Raw genomic sequence first — 21,565 nt, 5'->3', positions numbered from 1 at the left:
GCAGTCTCTTTCTTCCTTCCTGTAGCAATCTCTCTCCGCTCTCTCTCCCTCCCTCTTTCTCTCATAGGGGTCTTTCTCTCTCAATGTAGCAGTCTCTCTCTGTCTCTTTATATCTGTAGCAGTCTCTCTCTGTTTCTTTCTCCGTGTAGCACTCTCTCTCCCCTTTCTCTCTCTTTCCCTCCCTCTTTCTCTCATATCGGTTTCTCTCTCTCATTGTAGCAGTCTCTGTGTGTCTCTTTCTCTGTGGCAGTCTTTCTCTTTCTGTTTGTAGCAGTCCCTCTCTGCCCCTCTCTCCCATAGCAGTCGGTCTCTCCTTCCCTGTAACAGTCTATCTTCCATGATTCTCTCCATGTAGCAGTCTCTCTCTTTCTCTCCCTCCCTGCTATGTAGCAGTCTCTCTGTCTCTTTCTCCCTGTAGCAGTCTTTCTCTCTCTGGAGCATTCCATCTCTGCCTCTCTTTCCGGTAGCAGTCTCTCTCTCTCTCTCTTTAGCCCTCTCACTCCCCCTCCCTGTTGCAGTCTCCCTCCCTTCCTGTGGCAGTCTCACTCTCTCTCTCCCTCCCTGTTGCAGTCTCCCTCCCTTCCTGTGGCAGTCTCACTCTCTCCCTCCCTGTGGCAGTCTCCATCTCTCCCTGTGGCAGTCTCACTCTCTCCCTCCCTGTGGCAGTCTCCCTCTCTCCCTCCCTCCCTGTGGCAGTCTCCCTCTCTCCCTCTCTCCCTGTGGCAGTCTCCCTCCCTCCCTGTGGCAGTCTCCCTCTCTCCCTCCCTCCCTGTGGCAGTCTCCCTCTCTCCCTCCCTCCCTGTGGCAGTCTCCCTCTCTCCCTCCCTCCCTGTGGCAGTCTCCCTCTCTCCCTCCCTGTGGGAGTCCCCCTCTCTCCCTCTCTCCCTGTGGCAGTCTCCCTCTCTCCCTGTGGCAGTCTCCCTCTCTCCCTCCCTCCCTGTGGCAGTCTCCCTCTCTCCCTCCCTGTGGGAGTCCCCCTCTCTCCCTCTCTCCCTGTGGCAGTCTCCCTCTCTCCCTGTGGCAGTCTCCCTCTCTCCCTCCCTCCCTCCCTCCCTGTGGCAGTCTCTCTCTCTCCCTCTCTCCCTCCCTCCCGGTGGCAGTCTCCCTCTCTCCCTGTGGCAGTCTCCCTCTCTCCCTGTGGCAGTCTCCCTCTCTCCCTCCCTCCCTGTGGCAGTCTCCCTCTCTCCCTCCCAACCCTCTGGCAGTCTCCCTCTCTCCCTCCCTGTGACAGTCTCCATCTCTCCCTCCCTCCCTGTGGCAGTCTCCATCTCTCCCTCCCTCCCTGTGGCAGTCTCCCTCTATCCCTCCCTGTGGCAGTCTGTCTCTCTCCCTCCCTGTGGCAGTCTCCCTCTCTCCCTCCCTCCCTGTGGCAGTCTCCCTCTCTCCCTCTCTCCCTGTGGCAGTCTCCCTCCCTCCCTGTGGCAGTCTCCCTCTCCCTCTCTCCCTGTGGCAGTCTCCCTCCCTCCCTGTGGCAGTCTCCCTCTCTCCCTCCCTCCCTGTGGCAGTCTCCCTCTCTCCCTCCCTCCCTGTGGCAGTCTCCCTCTCTCCCTCCCTCCCTGTGGCAGTCTCCCTCTCTCCCTCCCTGTGGGAGTCCCCCTCTCTCCCTGTGGCAGTCTCCCTCTCTCCCTGTGGCAGTCTCCCTCTCTCCCTCCCTCCCTCCCTCCCTCCCTGTGGCAGTCTCTCTCTCTCCCTCCCTCCCGGTGGCAGTCTCCCTCTCTCCCTGTGGCAGTCTCCCTCTCTCCCTGTGGCAGTCTCCCTCCCTCCCTCCCTGTGGCAGTCTCCCTCTCTCCCTCCCAACCCTGTGGCAGTCTCCCTCTCTCCCTCCCTGTGACAGTCTCCATCTCTCCCTCCCTCCCTGTGGCAGTCTCCATCTCTCCCTCCCTCCCTGTGGCAGTCTCCCTCTCTCCCTCCCTGTGGCAGTCTGTCTCTCTCCCTCCCTGTGGCAGTCTCCCTCTCTCCCTCCCTCCCTGTGGCAGTCTCCCTCTCTCCCTCTCTCCCTGTGGCAGTCTCCCTCCCTCCCTGTGGCAGTCTCCCTCTCTCCCTCCCTCCCTGTGGCAGTCTCCCTCTCTCCCTCCCTCCCTCCCTGTGGCAGTCTCCCTCTCTCCCTCCCTCCCTGTGGCAGTCTCCCTCTCTCCCTCCCTGTGGGAGTCCCCCTCTCTCCCTCTCTCCCTGTGGCAGTCTCCCTCTCTCCCTGTGGCAGTCTCCCTCTCTCCCTCCCTCCCTCCCTGTGGCAGTCTCTCTCTCTCCCTCTCTCCCTCCCTCCCGGTGGCAGTCTCCCTCTCTCCCTGTGGCAGTCTCCCTCTCTCCCTGTGGCAGTCTCCCTCTCTCCCTCCCTCCCTGTGGCAGTCTCCCTCTCTCCCTCCCAACCCTGTGGCAGTCTCCCTCTCTCCCTCCCTGTGACAGTCTCCATCTCTCCCTCCCTCCCTGTGGCAGTCTCCATCTCTCCCTCCCTCCCTGTGGCAGTCTCCCTCTCTCCCTCCCTGTGGCAGTCTGTCTCTCTCCCTCCCTGTGGCAGTCTCCCTCTCTCTCTCCCTCCCTCCCCGTGGCAGTCTCTCTCCGGCAGTCTTCCTCCCTCTCTCACTGTGACAGTCTCCATGTCTCTCTGTCCCTGTAGCCCTCTCTCTTCCTGCTCAGTCACACCCTGCTCCCACATGTCCAGTCTCCTCTCAGACACTCTCACTGAGAGAGTGTCAGCAGAGACTGCGAGAGCGTAACCATGGAGACTGTCCAGAAGGGCCCCAGGGAGAAAGAGACTGACAGAGAGACTGACAGATAGTGAGACTGACAGCTAGTGAGAGACTGAAAGGTAGTGAAAGAGACTGACAGCTTGAGAGAAAGAGAGAAACTGACACTATTGTATTGTATGGTATATACTGTATTTATACAGCGCCCAAAGTGTACTCAGCGCTTCACAAAGAATACAGCACAGGGAATTATAATAATACAATAAGCGCAGCAAAATCAGACATTAGGAAAGGAAATCCCTGCCCCGCAGAGCTTACACTCTAAGAGGTTTGATGGGAGACTTACAGAGACCGCAGGTGAGGGAATAAGTGACACATACAGCTATCTATCACGGTGACACACACACAGCTATCTATCACGGTGACAGACACACAGCTATCTGTCACTGGCACATACAGCTATCTGTCATGGTGACACACACAGCTATAGTCTGGGCCCTTCTCGCTCCACATGATAAATGCCCCCCCCCCCCCCCCCCTAATGAGCGCTGCTGATGAATTCAGTGCTGCAGCCCCAGGAAGATTTACTTCTAATGAGATAACGAGTCTGGAATTGCAATGGGTCTCTTCATACTAACCCTCCCCCCCATCCCCTCCCTCCCTTCATGTTAACCCCATCCCCCCCTCCCACTGAACCTCATCCATCACAGCAAGTACTCTGCACACAAACCCTGCATTATAACCAGTGGGGCTGGCAAACCTAGCACAGTCCTCAGCTGCAAAACGGGGCCAGGAATCAGATCTATCTATCTATCTATCTATCTATCTATCTATCTATCTATCTATCTATCTATCTATCTATCTATCCTTGGTCCTCTGCTATTCTCACTCTACACCTCTTCCCCTGGAGGACTAATATATTCTTTTGGCTTCCAGTATCACCTCTTTGCCGATGATACCCAAATCTACCTCTCCTCCCCTGATCTCTCCCCTTCTCGCTTGGTCCTGTGTCAACAACAGTCTGCAATCTCCTCCTGGATGTCCCACCTATAATGCAATCTCCACCTGGATGTCCCACCTATAATGCAATCTCCACCTGGATGTCCCACCTATAATGCAATCTCCGCCTGGATGTCCCACCTATAATGTAATCTCCACCTGGATGTCTATCTATCTATCTATCTATCTATGTATCTATCCTTGGTCCTCTGCTATTCTCACTCTACACCTCTTCCCCTGGAGGACTAATATATTCTTTTGGCTTCCAGTATCACCTCTTTGCCGATGATACCCAAATCTACCTCTCCTCCCCTGATCTCTCCCCCTCTCGCTTGGTCCTGTGTCAACAACAGTCTGCAATCTCCTCCTGGATGTCCCACCTATAATGCAATCTCCTCCTGGTTGTCCCACCTATAATGCAATCTCCTCCTGGATGTCCCACCTATAATGCAATCTCCACCTGGATGTCCCACCTATAATGCAATCTCCACCTGGATGTCCCACCTATAATGCAATCTCCGCCTGGTTGTCCCACCTATAATGCTATCTCCACCTGGATGTCCCACCTATAATGCAATCTCCGCCTGGATGTCCCACCTATAATGCAATCTCCGCCTGGATGTCCCACCTATAATGCAATCTCCTCCTGGATGTCCCACCTATAATGCAATCACCTGGATGTCCCACCTATAATGCAATCTCCACCTGGATGTCCCACCTATAATGCAATCACCTCGTGGATGTCCCACCTATAATGCAATCTCCTCCTGTATGTCCCACCTATAATGTAATATACACCTGGATGTCCCACCTATAATGCAATCTCCTCGTGGATGTCCCACCTATAATGCAATCTCCTCCTGGATGTCCCAGCTATAATGCAAACTCCGCCTGGATGTCCCACCTATAATGCAATCTCCGCCTGGATGTCACACCTATAATGCAATCTCCTCCTGGATGTCCCACCTAAAAAGCAATCTCCACCTGGATGTCCCACCTATAATGCAATCTCTACCTGGATGTCCCACCTACAATGCAATATCCACCTGGATGTCCCACCTATAATGCAATCTCCACCTGGATGTCCCACCTATAATGCAATCTCCACCTGGATGTCCCACCTATAATGCAATCTCCACCTGGATGTCCCACCTATAATGCAATCTCCACCTGGATGTCCCACCTATAATGCAATCTCCACCTGGATGTCCCATCTATAATGCAATCTCCACCTGGATGTCCCACCTATAATGCAATCTCCACCTGGATGTCCCACTTATAATGCAATCTCCACCTGGATGTCCCACCTATAATGCAATCTCCACCTGGATGTCCCACCTATAATGCAATCTCCACCTGAATGTCCCACCTATAATGCAATCTCCACCTGGATGTCCCACCTATAATGCAATCTCCACCTGGATGTCCCATCTATAATGCAATCTCCACCTGGATGTCCCACCTATAATGCAATCTCCACCTGGATGTCCCACTTATAATGCAATCTCCACCTGGATGTCCCACCTATAATGCAATCTCCTCCTGGATGTCCCACCTATAATGCAATCTCCACCTGGATGTCCCACCTATAATGCAATCTCCACCTGGATGTCCCACCTATAATGCAATCTCCACCTGGATGTTCCACCTATAATGCAATCTCCACCTGGATGTCCCACCTATAATGCAATCTCCACCTGGATGTCCCACCTATAATGCAATCTCCACCTGGATGTCCCACCTATAATGCAATCTCCACCTGGATGTCCCACCTATAATGCAATCTCCACCTGGATGTCCCACCTATAATGCAATCTCCACCTGGATGTCCCACCTATAATGCAATCTCCACCTGGATGTCCCACCTATAATGCAATCTCCACCTGGATGTCCCACCTATAATGCAATCTCCACCTGGATGTCCCACCTACTGTATAATGCAATCTCCTCCTGGATGTCCCACCTATAATGTAATCTCCTCCTGGATGTCCCACCTATACTGCAATCTGCTCCTGGATGTCCCACCTATAATGCAATCTCCTCCTGGATGTCCCACCTATAATGCAATCTGCTCCTGGATGTCCCACCTATAATGCAATCTCCTCCTGGATGTCCCACCTATAATGCAATCTCCTCGTGGATGTCCCACCTATAATGCAATCTCCTCCTGGATGTCCCACCTATAATGCAATCTCCTCGTGGATGTCCCACCTATAATGCAATCTCCTCCTGGATGTCCCACCTATAATGCAATCTCCTCCTGGATGTCCCACCTATAATGCAATCTCCTCCTGGATGTCCCACCTATAATGCAATCTCCTCCTGGATGTCCCACCTATAATGCAATCTCCTCCTGGATGTCCCACCTATAATGCAATCTCCACCTGGATGTCCCACCTATAATGCAATCTCCTCCTGGATGTCCCACCTATAATGCAATCTCCTCCTGGATGTCCCACCTATAATGCAATCTCCTCCTGGATGTCCCACCTATAATGCAATCTCCTCCTGGATGTCCCACCTATAATGCAATCTCCTCCTGGATGTCCCACCTATAATGCAATCTCCTCCGGGATGTCCCACCTATAATGCAATCTCCTCCTGGATGTCCCACCTATAATGCAATCTCCTCCTGGATGTCCCACCTATAATGCAATCTCCACCTGGATGTCCCACCTATAATGCAATCTCCACCTGGATGTCGAAAACAGAACTAATACTCATTCCCCCTTCCACTCCCTACACCCAAAGTTTCCCTCACTGTCAATAATACCACAACATCATGAACACACCAAGCACGCTGCCAGTGGGTCACTTTTGACTCTGCCCTCATCCTTCATTGCTCCTATTCCCTCCCCTCTCTAGCTCCTGCCGTCTCCACCTTGGAAATATTGTGAGGATACGCCCTTTTCTCACTCATGACGCAACTAACATCCTAATTCACTCCCTTATCCTGTCCCGCCTTGACTACTGCAGCCTTCTCTTAGTTGGCATTCCTCTTGTCCTCCTGTTCAACCTCCCAATCCATCCAAAACGCTGCTGCCAGACTCATCTACATCACTCACTGCTCCTCTTCTGCTGCCCCACTGTGTAAATCCCTACACCGGCTTCCCAAAATGAAAATTCTAGTTCTTACAAAGCTCTCAACAGTGCTGCCCCCCCCCTTCTTACATCTCAGCCCTCATTTCCAAATATATTCCCAACCGCCCCCTCCATTCTGCCCAAACATCCATCTCTCCTGCGTTAATAGCTCCTCTCTCTGAGACATCTCCTGTGCTGCCTCCTCTCTGTCAGACATCTCCTTTGCTGTCTTCTCTCTCTGAGACATCTCCTGTGCTGCCTCCTCTCTGTGAGACTTCTCCTGTGCTGCCTCCTCTCTCTGAGACTTCTCCGGTGCTGCCTCCTCTCTTTGAGACTTCTCCTGTGCTGCCTCCTCTCTTTGAGACTTCTCCTGTGCTGCCTCCTCTCTTTGAGACTTCTCCTGTGCTGCCTCCTCTCTCTGGGACTTCTCCTGTGCTGCCTCCTCTCTCTGAGACATCTCCTGTGCTTCCTTCTCTCTCTGAGACATCTCCTGTGCTCCCTCCTCTTTTTGAGACTTCTCCTGTGCTGCCTCCTCTCTCTGAGACTTCTCCTGTGCTGCCTCCTCTTTCTGGAATTCCCTATCACGCACCATCAGACTTTCCCTGAGCATTCAGACATATAGAAACTCCCTGAAAACTCACCCTTTTCAAGGAAGCCAATCTGGCGTACCTCTAACATTTACAACCCGGTCCTCCCTTCTCTAACCTTAAAGGGATCAGCTGTGCAGCTGGACCAAACTCCATGCTAACACCCCCTAACAACCACACCCCCAAACCTTAAAGGGATCAGTTATGCGGCTGGATCATACTTTTATAATAGCCATCATGTCATGTTATTATAAATAAATACTCCAACCTGAGGCATACTCCGTCCCACAATGAGCAGCCACTTTACCTTTTGTTTCAAAATTGCCCCTTATTCCCTTTAAATTGTAAGCTCTCAGGATCAGGGTCTTCACTACCTCTTTGTATCTACGTGAGCTTGTTTGTCCTTATTTGGTATGTCATTCTGTTTATGTCATATACTGTACATCACTCTGTAACCCAGTTGCACCGCGCTGTGGACTACAGTTTACGGATAAACAATTATAATATCTATGTACATATAAAAAAGTAGCAGCATCAACTTCAGCCCATGTCCATCGCCTGCTGGATGAATCTTCCTGGTACTACAGGGGCAGCCTCTCTTCTCCCCATCGCTCCCACACATTTTCTCATTTCATCCTCCCGTCTTACTTCTGGCCGTCTTGGTCTTTTAATTTCCATTGGAATCCATTTGAGTACCATCTTCGTCCAACGATGGTCATTTCTTCTTGCGGTGTCCGGACCACCGCCATTTTAATTGCTTTAGCCTTCTGATGATGTTACACCCTTGTCTCCCCACTGCTGGATGAAGCCTCCCCAATGATCTTCCAGGTACTACAGTGGCAGCCTCTCTTCTCCACGTCGCTCCAACACATTTTCTGATTTAATTGCCTCATTTTAATTTTGGTTGTCTCGGTCTTTTAATTTCCCTTGGAATCCATTTGAGTACCATCTTCGTCCAATGATGGTAATTTCTTTCTTGGGATGCCCAGCCCATCGCCATTTTAATTACTTGCAATGATGTTACACCCTTGTCTCCCACTGCTGGATGAAGCCTCCCCAATGATCTTCCAGGTTCTATAGTGGCAGTCTGTCTTCTCCACGTCGTTCCCACACATTTTCTCATTTCATTCTCCCGTCTTACTTTTGGTTGTCTTGGCCTTTTAATTTCCATTGGAATCCATTTGAGTACCATCTTTATCCAACGATGGTCATTTCTTCTTGCAATGTCTGGACCACCGCCATTTTAATTTCTTTAGCCTTCTGATCATGTTACACCCTTGTCAGTCCATTGCTGGACGAAGCCTCCCCAATGATCTTCCAGGACCTGCGGATGCAACCTCTCTTCTCCACGTCGCTCCAACACATTTTCGCATTTCATCCTCCCGCCTTACTTTTGGTTGTCTTGGTCTTTTAATCTCCCTTGGAATCCATGCGAGTTCCATCTTTGACTAACAATGGTCCATTCTTCTTGCGATATGTCCGGCCCACCGCCATTTTAATTTCTTCACCTGTGTGATGATGTCACAGACTTTTCTTTGGTTACGAACCCATTTATTCTATTTCCTGTCTCTCCGGGTAATACCCAGCATTAATCTCTCAATACTTTTTTGAGTTGTCTGAAGCTTCTGAATTATCTTTGCATTTAGGGCCCACGGGTCGAAAACTTGCCTCTTGAAGCGCAGTGGAAGATTCCCTTAAAATATAGTCCTGTTTCTTCCAAACGCCTCCACCCCATCTTCATTCTCCTATTGATTTAATTCAAAAGGTTCCCACCCATTGTTACTTGCCGGCCAAGGTAGACATAGTCTTCAACTTCTAGTTCTACTCCATTTGTTTCAATCTTTGGAGAGTTGATACATTTGTTAAACAACCCTTTGGTCTTGTTGAGATTCATATGGAGGCCACTTTCATGCTTTTAGTCGGACGAGTTCTTTGATTTCTTGCTGAAGGTCTTCTGCACCTCTGGCAAAAAATAACAAATGTCTTCTGCAAATCGTAGGTGACTCAAGAATTCAACATTGATTTGAATTCCCTTTTTTCTTCCCAACTTCCTCTAGATCCGTTCCATTTATTTTGATCTTTGCAGAGTTGACACCTTCGTGGAAACGACACATTTTCTGATCCCATCCTCTCATCTTACGTTCCAATATCAGAGATGGAAAAAAAACAGGAAATCTGAAGCTACCAGAACACACCAGAACATTCCAAAAAAAAAAAAAATCTTTCAGATTTTTAGATCCAAATTCCACAAATTAATATAGATCCAGAAGCAGAACTCCCCGGCCAAGTGACAATTTTTCGAGTGGAGTGGACAACGTGGGGTGATTTTTGGATCTCTTTTCATAAATTTAAGTTTTTTTCACTTACATTATTTTAGTTTCCCAACTGTTTTGTAGGATTCTCTACCTGTTTCCGGCATTTTTTGTCATGCCGTATTGGGCTATTTGAGCATTTCCCGCGTGCAGATGCAGCGGCCGTTATTCGAACATATCACGGAGCCGTTTTTGCGTGTGCTGCGGTGGTCCGCGCGCCCAGTCACGCGGTTGATTTGTTTGAATTTCACGGGTCCCGATTTCTTTGGGTGCAATTCTTCGCCTTTCCGTGGCAGAAATGAATGAATTGCAATGTGTACAGTACTGTACTGTGTCAATTTGCAGGTACAGCTCAACCCCGTTATAACGCGATCCGTTACAACGCAGATCCGCTTATAGCGCGATGTGTGCGTGGCTCCCAATTTTCGTATTCATGAATACTTTACAAAACGATTATTGGGATCTTAAATACTTTATTGTACAATGCATACAATTGTACATTATTTTTAACGCGATCCGCTTATAACGCGTTGTGATTCTTTGGACCCCAAGCACAGCGTTATAAGAGGGCTGAGCAGTATGTAAAAACCAGAACACTAAAATGCCATTTTCTGCACTCGATAAAACTCGCGGTAATGACGCGCCATGACATGGGTATTCCGCGGTATACAACGCGTGATACGTTCCAATAGCGGCCGCTGCATCTGTACTTGTTGCCATCATTTGGTTTAAAAAAAAAAAAAATAGCCAGAACCAAAAGCCAACGAGTGAAAGTGCTAACCCTATATCTGACCTCCTTGAACTCCTGAGGTTTGCAATGATCAGAACCGCAGCTTGATGTGCCCGACCCCAAAGCAGGAATAAGGCAAGACCTTGTTCCCTATAACTCCTATTGCTCCAAATAAACCCCTCCATATAACTCCTTCTATTGCTCCATTATAACCCCTCCCTATAACTTCTCCTATTGCCCCATATAACTTCTCCCTATAACTCCTATTACTCCATATAACCCCTCCCTATAACTCCTCCTATTACCCCATATAACCCGTCCTTATAACTCCTCCTATTACCCCATATAACCCGTCCTTATAACTCCTCCTATTACTCCATATAACCCCTCCCTATAACTCCTCCTATTACTCCATATAACCCCTCACTATAACTCCTTCTATTGCTCCATATAACCTCTCCCTATAACTCCTCCTATTGCCCCATATAACCTGTCCCTATAACTCCTCCTATTGCTCAATATAACCTCTCCCTATAACTCCTCTTATTGCCCCATATTAACGCTCCCTATAACTCCTCTTAATGCCCCTATAATCTCTCCCTATAACTCCTCCTATTGCCCCATATAACCTCTCCCTATAACTACTCCAATTACACCATATAACCCCTCCCTATAACTCCTCCTATTGCCCCATATGACCTCTCCCTATAACTCCTCCTATTACTCCATATAACCCCTCTCTATAACTCCACCTATTACCCCATATAACCCCTCCCAATAACTCCTCCTATTGCCCCATATAACCCCTCCCTATAACTCCTCCTATTGCCCCATATAACCTCTCCCTATAGCTCCTCCTATTGCCCCATATAACCGCTCCCTATAACTCCTCCTATTACTCCATATAACCCCTCACTATAACTCCTTCTATTGCTCCATATAACCTCTCCCTATAACTCCTCCTATTGCCCCATATAACCTGTCCCTATAACTCCTCCTATTTCTCAATATAACCTCTCCCTATAACTCCTCTTATTGCCCCATATTAACGCTCCCTATAACTCCTCTTAATGCCCCTATAATCTCTCCCTATAACTCCTCCTATTGCCCCATATAACCTCTCCCTATAACTACTCCAATTACACCATATAACCCCTCCCTATAACTCCTCCTATTGCCCCATATGACCTCTCCCTATAACTCCTCCTATTACTCCATATAACCCCTCTCTATAACTCCTCCTATTACCCCATATAACCCCTCCCAATAACTCCTCCTATTGCCCCATATAACCCCTCCCTATAACCCCTCCTATTGCCCCATATAACCTCTCCCTATAGCTCCTCCTATTGCCCCATATAACCCCTCCCTATAACTCCTCCTATTGCCCCATATAACCTCTCCCTATAACTCTTCCTATTGCCCCATATAACCCCTCCCTATAACTCCTCCTATTGCCCCATATGACCTCTCCCTATAACTCCTCCTATTACTCCATATAACCCCTCCCTATAACTCCTCCTATTGCCCCATATAACCTCTCCCTATAACTCCTCCTATTGCCCCATATAACCCCTCCCTATAACTCCTCCTATTGCCCCATATAACCGCTCCCTATAACTCTTCCTATTACCCCATATAACCTCTCCCTATAACTCCTCCTATTGCTCCCATATAACCCCTCCCTATAACTCCTCCTATTGCCCCATATAACCGCTCCCTATAACTCCTCCTATTGCCCCATATAACCGCTCCCTATAACTCCTCCTATTACCCCATATAACCCCTCCCTATAACTCCTCCTATTGCCCCATATAACCCCTCCCTATAACTCCTCCTATTACCCCATATAACCTCTCCCTATAACTCCTCCTATTGCTCCCATATAATGTCTTAAGTGAGTGAGTGTGAGTCTGATCGGATGTGAAGTCAGACAGCTGCTCGGAGCCCTCAGCTGGCAGATGGGGACCTGCTCTATTGTTCCACATGTGTGTGGAAGTGGCAGGAACAGGCTGCTCAGCTCCGTCTCCTCTCTCTGCTGTCACTTCGCCTCAGCTTCTCCCTAACACCACATCTGAAACTTCTCTTACAATCCCTGCATTTCTTTACGGGCACTCCCTCCTTTTTCCCTCTCTATCCATCTCTCTCTCTCCCTCCCTCTCTACTACCTTCTCTCTCTCTTCTCTCCTTCCCTTTCTGTGTCTCCTTCACCAAATTCCCTCTTCCCTTCACTCTCTCTCCCACTCTCCCTCTGTCTCTTATTCCCTCCCTTTATTTTTCCTTTACAACATTCCCTCTTTCCTTCTTTCTCTCCCCCTCCACCTCTCTCTGTCCCTCCCTTTCTTTCCCCTATTTTTTACAACATTCCCTTTCCTTCTTCCTCTCTCCCCCTCCACCTCTCTCTGTCCCTCCCTTTCTTTCCCCTATTTTTTTACAACATTCCCTTTCCTTCTTCCTCTCTCCCCCTCCACCGCTCTCTTTCCCTCCCTTTCTTTCCCCTATTCTTTACAACATTCCCTCTTTCCTTCTTTCTCTCCCCCTCCACCTCTCTCTGTCCCTCCCTTTCTTTCCCCTATTCTTTACAACATTCCCTTTCCTTCTTTCTCTCTCCCCCTCCACCGCTCTCTTTCCCTCCCTTTCTTTCCCCTATCCTTTACAACATTCCCTTTCCTTCTTCCTCTCTCCCCCTCCACCGCTCTCTTTCCCTCCCTTTCTTTCCCCTATCCTTTACAACATTCCCTTTCCTTCTTCCTCTCTCCCCCTCCACCGCTCTCTTTCCCTCCCTTTCTTTCCCTTATCCTTTACAACATTCCCTTTCCTTCTTCCTCTCTCCCCCTCCACCGCTCTCCTTCCCTCCCTTTCGTTCTCCTATCCTTTACAACATTCCCTCTTTCATTCTTTCACTCTTCTCCGTCCCCCCTCTCCCCCTCTCTTCCTCGCCCCTCCGTCGCACTTCTCTCTTTCCTTCACGTACATATTCCCGATCTTCTTCTTCTCCGCTCTCGTTGTCTCTCGTCTTTCTTTTCCTTCGACTATGTCTCCCTTATTTAGTCACTCCCTCCTTCACTATCCCTTCTCTTTCTCTCCTTTACACACTTCTCTATTTCCCCCCTCCGCTCTCTCTCCTTTACACACGTTCCGTCGTCATCGTTCCCAGGGCCGGCAACAGAAACCGTGGGTCCCAGGACAAACATTTTAAGCAGCCCCTCCCCCCTCCGTGTCGGTGGCGTTGCAAGCCGCCCCCCCCCCCCTCCATTTCACACTTCACGAGCCCCCTCTGTTCCCCCTCTCTTCCTATGTATTTCTCTCCCTTCTATCTCACCCCCTCTCACCCTCCCGCCTCGCATGTATTTCTCTCCCCTGCGTCTCACTCTTACTCCCTCTTTTCCTCACTCACCCTCTCTCTCCCTCCGTCAAGTCAAATACCCCACGCTCACTCATTCCCTCCCCCCCCTCACACAATTCCCCTCACAAGATATATACCAAAAAACTTCCCACCCCCAAATACATACAAAAAAATATCCCCACCCCCCAAATATATACAACCTCCCCCACCCCCAAATATATACAACCTCCCTCACCCCCCAAATATATACAACCTCCCCCACCCCCCAAATATATACAACCTCCCTCACCCCCCAAATATATACAACCTCCCCCACCCCCCCAAATATATACAACCTCCCCCACCCCCCAAATATATACAACCTCCCCCACCCCCCAAATATATACAACCTCCCTCACCCCCCAAATGCATACAAAAAAAAACCACCTACCTAATACATATAAAAAAAATACATAAACCCCCCCCCATACATACATACACATATATACATACACATATATACATGCATACATACGCGCCGTACGCTGACGTCAGAGAGCCCCGTCACGCGTCGGCAGTGGAAGCTTGGCGGCGTGGGGCAGAGAGAGGCTTATAGGCAGCTGAGAGTCGGGGCCCGGCCACGACCGGCAGCAGGGCCTGGCCAGAGGTCGGGGGAAATGTGCAGTGCCGGCCGGCTGGGCCCCCCTAGCCAGCGGGCCCAGGACAACAACCCCGGCAGACACCCCATGTTGGTGGCCCTGATCTTTCCTTCCTAGGGTGACCCTATTTGTCACGCATGCGGAGCTGGGACATTTGCAAACACCAGGATATTCGATAAAATTACTGGGATACCGGGACACAGAAGAAAAAAAAAACCAGGACTGTCCCGGCTAAACCGGGACTTCTGGCCAACTCATTTTCTTTCATTTTCTTTCATTTTCTTTCATTTTCTTTCATTTTCTTTCATTTTCTTTCATTCTCTCTCTCTCTCTCTCTCTCTCTCTCTCTCTCTTTCTCTCTCTCTCTCTCTCTCTCTCTCTCTCTCTCTCTCTCTCTCTCTCTCTCTCTCTCTCTCTCTCTCTCTCTCTCTCTCTCTCTCTCTCTCTCTCTCTCTCTCTCTCTACAACCCCTTACCCTAATAACCTTAACCCCTTACCCTAATAACCTTAACCTTAACCCCTTACCCTAAAAACCCTAACCCCTTACCCTAAAAACCCTAACCTCTTATCCTAAAACCCTAACCCCTTACCCTAAAAACCCTAACCTCTTATCCTAAAAACCCTAACCCCTTACCCTAAAAACCCTAACCCATTATCCTAAAAACCTTAACCCCATACCCTTACCATAACCCCTTACCCTAAAAACCCTAACCCCTTACCCTAAAAACCCTAACCTCTTATCCTAAAAACCCTAACCCCTTACCATAACCCCTTACCCTAAAAACCCTAACCCATCAGCCAGTGAGGGCGAACCGCTCACGTGATGTCACGGGCGCGCCTCCGTAAGGAAGGAACTGCGAATCGCAGCTGATGGTTGACGCCTCCCCCCGTCGCGTCTCCTCCTCCTCCAGATCCCACCGGCGTCTGCCCGCACGACCCCACGCGCGCCTACTATGTACAAGGCCTTAGGTAGCGGCTGGAAATCAAATGCTGCGGTGATCAGCCATGCATTAGAAGGCCATGTTCCTAAAATTCCCACGGCAAACATATTTAAAATAATAATAATAATTGAAAAAAAAAATCTAAAATAATAATGACCTGCTTTTGCCGTGACATTCGCAATTGTCAACCCCCATGTTGCCAGACAGGGGCACGCGATGTGCTGAGAAAGGGTTAAATAAAGCATTCAGCTCCCCCCCTCCCTAAGGCTAGCAATCCTTGACTATTTATAGACATGGCTTGTGCCGTGCAGGGCAGTGGATAATGCCTTGCGGCTCTCTCTCTCTCAGACAGACGCTATCGAGCTGGCTTCTTGGGCTTCCCAGAATGCTTTGCGCTCCCGCTAAGAGCTTCGGCTGGGGTTGATGGGGCGGCTGGTGAACGGTTGGAAAGGGGGAGTTATTGGCCCAGCATTGGAGGAAGTACTCACCAAGAGTGAGTGCCACTTGTGGTGAGGCAAGTGCCACTCGTTAGGAGTGAATCTCACTCGTTGAAAAGCAGGTCCATTCATTAGGAGTGAGTCTTACTCATGGGAGGGCAGTGCCAATCGTTTATTTATTTATCAAATGTGTTAGTGAGCAGATGTTATACATTATGTACAAGACATTGCATGCACAGTAAGGGATAATATATGGTATGGGCGTATGTAGCAGTTACAGACCAGATTAAAATGTGAGACAGTTTTAGTTTTGAGAGAACTTAGACTGGTGGCGGCTGTGAGAGTCTCCGGTAGACTGTTCCAGTTGTCAAGTGCATGGTAGGAGGGGGAGGAGCGGACGGATACTTTGTTGAACCTTGGGACCATGAAGAGTCGTTAGGAGTGAGTCTCCCACATTGTCTGGCAGTTCCACTCATTAGGTGTGTCTCACCCACTGGGAGTTAATTCCACTCATTGGGGGTGAGTCTCACTAATTGGGAGTTAATTCCACTCGGTAGGAGGGAGTCTCACTCATTCCGCCCATTAGAAGTGAGTTTCACTCATTTGGAGGCTGTCACACTCGTTGGGAGGCAGTTCCACTGCTAAGATTGAGTCACTCATTGAGAAGCTGTTCCACTGTTAAGAGTGAGTCTAACTCATTGAAAGGCTCTCTAGGGGATGGAGTTACACTCGAAAGGCAGGTCCACTCGTTAGTAGTGAGTTTCACTCGTTGGGAGGCAGTTCCACCATTAAGAGTGAGTCACTCATTGAGAGGCTATCTCTAGGGGATTAAGTTTCATTTATTGGGAAGAAGTATCACTCGTGATTCTCACTCAGTAGGAGTGAGTCTCACTCATTGGAAGGCAGTTCTATAAGTTAGGAGTTAGTCTCATCTATTGAGAGGCAGTTCCACTTGTTATGAATCTCACTCATGAGGAGTGAGTCATAGTCATAGTTCAAATAACTATGTCTCATTCACGGGGGAGAAATATAACTCGTTAGAAGTGAGTCTCACTCACTAAAAGGCAGGTTGACTTCTTAAGTGTGACTCTCACTCATTGGAAAGCAGTCTGACTCATTATAAGTGAGGTTCACTCATTACAAGGTCATATAACTTATTAGGAGTGAGTCTGAGTGCCGCTCAATGCAGTGAGTCTCTCTCACTGGAGATAAGTTGTACTCGTTGAAAGGCACTCAGTCATTGGAAGGCTAGCTCATTGAAAGGCCGTCTCACTCAATGGAAGGCAGTCTCAGTCACAAGTTAAAGAAGGATATATAGGAAAGGGGGTTGAGAGAGAAAGATGAGGGCATGAGAGTTATACAGAGGGACACAGAAACAATACAGGGAGAGGAGGAACCATTGGGAGAAGGGAATCCTGCCCCACAGAGCTTACACTCTAATATACAGAGGGACACAGATACAATACAGGGAGAGGGGGAACCATTGGGAGAAGAGAATCCTGCCCCGCAGAGCTTACACTCTAATATACAGAGGGACACAGATACAATACAGGGAGAGGAGGAACAATTGGGAGAAGGGAATCCTGCCCCGCAGAGCTTACATTCTAATATACAGAGGGATACCGATACAATACAGGGAGAGGGGGAACCATTGGGAGAAGGGAATCCTGCCCCACAGAGCTTACACTCTGATATACAGAGGGATACAGATACAATACAGGGAGAGGGGGAACCATTGGGAGAAGGGAATCCTGCCCCACAGAGCTTACACTCTAATATACAGAGGGACACAGATACAATACAGGGAGGGGGAACCATTGGGAGAAGGGAATCCTGCCCCGCAGAGCTTACACTCTAATATACAGAGGGACACAGATACAATACAGGGAGAAGAGGGACCATTGGGAGAAGGGAATCCTGCCCCACAGAGCTTACACTCTAATATACAGAGGGACACAGATACAATACAGGGAGAGGAGGAACCATTGGGAGAAGGGAATCCTGCCCCGCAGAGATTACACTCTAATATAGAGAGGGACAGAGATACAATACAGGGAAAGGAGGAACCATTGGGAGAAGGGAATCCTGCCCCGCAGAGCTTACACTCTAATATACAGAGGGATACAGATACAATACAGGGAGAGGAGGAACCATTGGGAGAATGGAATCCTTCCCCGCAGAGCTTACACTCTAATATACAGAGGGACACAGATACAATACAGGGAGTGGGGGAACCATTGGGAGAAGGGAATCCTGCCCCACAGAGCTTACACTCTAATATAGAGAGGGACACAGATACATTACAGGGAGAGGAGGAACCATTGGGAGAAGGGAATCCTTCCCCACAGAGCTTACACTCTAATATACAGAGGGACACAGATACAATACAGGGAGAGGGAACCATTGGGAGAAGGGAATCCTGCCCCACAGAGCTTACACTCTAATATACAGAGGGACACAGATACAATACAGGGAGAGGAGGAACCATTGGGAGAAGGGAATCCTGCCCTGCAGAGCTTACACTCTAATATACAGAGGGACACAGATACAATACAGGGAGAGGAGGAACCATTGGGAGAAGGGAATCCTGCCCCACAGAGCTTACACTCTAATATACAGAGGGACACAGATACAATACAGGGAGAGGAGGAACCATTGGGAGAAGGGAATACTGTCTCACTTAGCTTACACTCTAATATACAGAGGGACACAGATACAATACAGGGAGAGAAGGAACCATTGGGAGAAGGGAATCCTGCCCCGCAGAGCTTACACTCTAATATACAGAGGGATACAGATACAATACAGGGAGAGGGGGAACCATTGGGAGAAGGGAATCCTGCCCCACAGAGCTTACACTCTAATATACAGAGGGACACAGATACAATACAGGGAGAGGAGGAACCATTGGGAGAAGGGAATCCTGCCCCGCAGAGCTTACACTCTATTATACAGAGGGACACAGATACAATACAGGGAGAGGAGGAACCATTGGGAGCTTACACTCTAATATACAGAGGGACACAGATACAATACAGGGAGAGGGGAGAACCATTGGGAGAAGGGAATCCTGCCTCATAAATCTCTAACATACAGAGGGATGATGCAGATACAATAAAGGTGGAAGCAGCTGGCACCCTGAATACATTGCGGTCCCTACAGCTTCCCCCTATGCGGGCGCCTATAATCGGGATGACGATGTTAAAAGAATTAAAAGTAAATAACAATGAGCGCAATACTAAGCCAAGCGAACACACACACATACAGTATACACGCACAGATATTTATATAGGTACACGTATACAACACACACACACACACACACACACACACACACACACACACACACACACACACACACACACACACACACACACACACACACACACACACACACACACACACACACACACACACACACACACACACACACACCCTACCCCCCTGCCTATAATTATACACACATGCATGCACACAGACAGACACACATGCACACACACACACACACACACACACACAGTATATACGCAGTGGTGTTTCTGTAATGAAAAAGTTCCAGATGCTTCAGTAAAGAGTAATTAAGTTATAGGCCTATCTAAACTACAATAAATAATTCATCTTTAAATGCATTTCTCCCTCTCTCCCAGGCAGACCCGAGTCACAGCATTTCATTAGCATCATATAGAGTTTCTTGTTGATACTTGCTTTCCTGATATGTCCCAAAGAAAAAAAGATAGTGTGTGTGTGTGTGTGTGTGTGTGTGTGTGTGTGTGTGTGTGTGTGTGTGTGTGTGTGTGTGTGTGTGTGTGTGTGTGTGTGTGTGTGTGTGTGTGTGTGTGTGTGTGTGTGTGTGTGTGTGTGTGTGTGTGTGTGTGTATATTACATTATTCCATATGTATGGCTTGAAATAATAGTTTTCTTGGAGCCTTACTGCATCACAGTCAAACATATAATAACTCGCCCTACGTGAGCACATACCAAAATAGCATTTGATCAGAGTACAAAAGGCCTTATTGTAAGAACAACTCGTTAAATATAATTAAGACATAATAATCCATCTGTGTCATCTTCTAGTCAGAATGCCTCACATTGATATCTAATATAACAACTGTCCTTCGTTATAAAATAATAAATAACACTTAAATAAGCATACAAGTGTGTGTATATATATATATATATATACACACACACACAAATAAACACGTACACTCATATATACACAACACATGCCCACATATACACCCACAAGTGGTATTTTATATATACAGGTCTATAGAAATGTGTGTGTAGTTCTATATATATATATGTTCACAAACAGGTGTTTCCTTTCCCGAAGTGCTTGCAATCTAAACTTGGGTTACTTCCCCCAACACGACTGTTAGAAGTAGGTTCCCCCACTTCAAAGACAACGGCGTTAAGGTGGCAACAGAATCTCTCTCTCTCTCTCTCTCTCTCTCTCTCTCTCTCTCTCTCTCTCTCTCTCTCTCTCTCTCTCTCTCTCTCTCTCTCTCTCTCTCGTGTATATATATGTATATAGGTAGGTTGCGTGCGTTAACTCACGATTTTCTCAGAGGTGCCACCTCTGGTGCCATTGAGACCCACGAGTGACGGTAGCGTCTGTGACATCCAGTTGGTGACCATTGCCATCGTGCTGAGCACGGCCCCGATTTTCAGTAAGGGGACCGTCATTGTGCCTCCGGGGCCACCATGCTCATGGGGTGGGCATCTTCACCGCCTCCCCCCCCCTCCCACCTCCTCCTGGGCAGAGGCTGGTGACTCTGTGTGTGTGTTACCCAGGCTCAGGCGGGCATGGCAGATGCCCCCCTGGGCAGGGAGCAGAGGGAAGGACTGCGTGGCGCTGCAGCTCTGGCTGCTGTCAGACTCGGGCAGGGAGTGAAGGGAGGATGAGCGAGAAAGAGAGCTACTGTATTCCCCTTCTCTCGCTCTCCCTCCCTCCCTCCCTCGCTCTGTCTCTCTCCCTCTGCCCCTCCCTCTGTGCCTGGCTGTGAAGCCACAGGACCGTGTAGGCACAGACAGACAGACGGAACTATCTACCTGTCTGTCTGTCTGCCCAATCACTTAGAGTGTGAGCTCTTCGGGGCAGGGATTCCTTATCCTAATGTTACTTGTATGTCTGAAGCGCTTCTTCCTATGATGTGTTTATATGATTATGTCACGTGCGTTACTGCGGTGAAGCGCGGTGTATATGGATGGCACAATATAAATAAAGATTATACATACAGTGCATCATCTCTATATCTGTCTATATCTATCTTTCTCTCCTTGTCTATCTATCTATCTATCTATCTATCTATCTATACTGTATATATAGATCTATCTATCTATCTATCTATCTATCTATATATATATATATATATATATATATATATATATATATATATATATATATACACACACACAAACACAGTAATAAACAGATATGGAGAGATAAATATATTGAGAGAATATTTATATCTATAGCACTCCCTATATTTATATAAGCGTGTGTGTGTGTGTGTGTGTGTGTGTGTGTGTGTGTGTGTGTGTGTGTGTGTGTGTGTGTGTGTGTGTGTGTGTGTGTGTGTGTGTGTATATGCAACAAATGTGACCAAGGATGCTACATTGGGGAAACCAGCCAAAAACTTCAAGGCAGAATGAATATGCACAGACACTCTATACTCCATCACGAAGAAGGAAGATACTGCTCACCTGTGGGACATCACTTCTCACAACCAGATCATTCCATAAATGATTTAAAAATCAAGGTCCTCAATGGAATGTTTAAAACGCACCCAAGAACGGAAAACATT

The 21,565-nt window shown here is 48.4% G+C and overlaps 1 protein-coding gene across 1 annotated transcript in view; it reads right to left on the bottom strand.

Moving 5' to 3' along the window:
* The window catches only part of OLFM2 (olfactomedin 2), an 84,506-nt gene extending 63,817 nt beyond the window's left edge, over positions 1-20,689 (bottom strand). The window contains 1 exon segment of the mRNA XM_075577411.1: positions 20,316-20,689. Coding sequence (XP_075433526.1) covers positions 20,316-20,444 — 129 coding nt within the window. The 5' untranslated portion in view covers positions 20,445-20,689.
* Between the last annotated feature and the right edge of the window lie 876 nt (positions 20,690-21,565).

This window comes from Ascaphus truei, chromosome 20 (assembly GCF_040206685.1).
Source record: "Ascaphus truei isolate aAscTru1 chromosome 20, aAscTru1.hap1, whole genome shotgun sequence".
NCBI classification, from domain to species: Eukaryota; Metazoa; Chordata; class Amphibia; order Anura; family Ascaphidae; genus Ascaphus; species Ascaphus truei.
The sequence above is the reverse complement of the archived record's forward strand: the minus strand, read 5'-3'. Positions and strand labels throughout refer to the sequence as shown.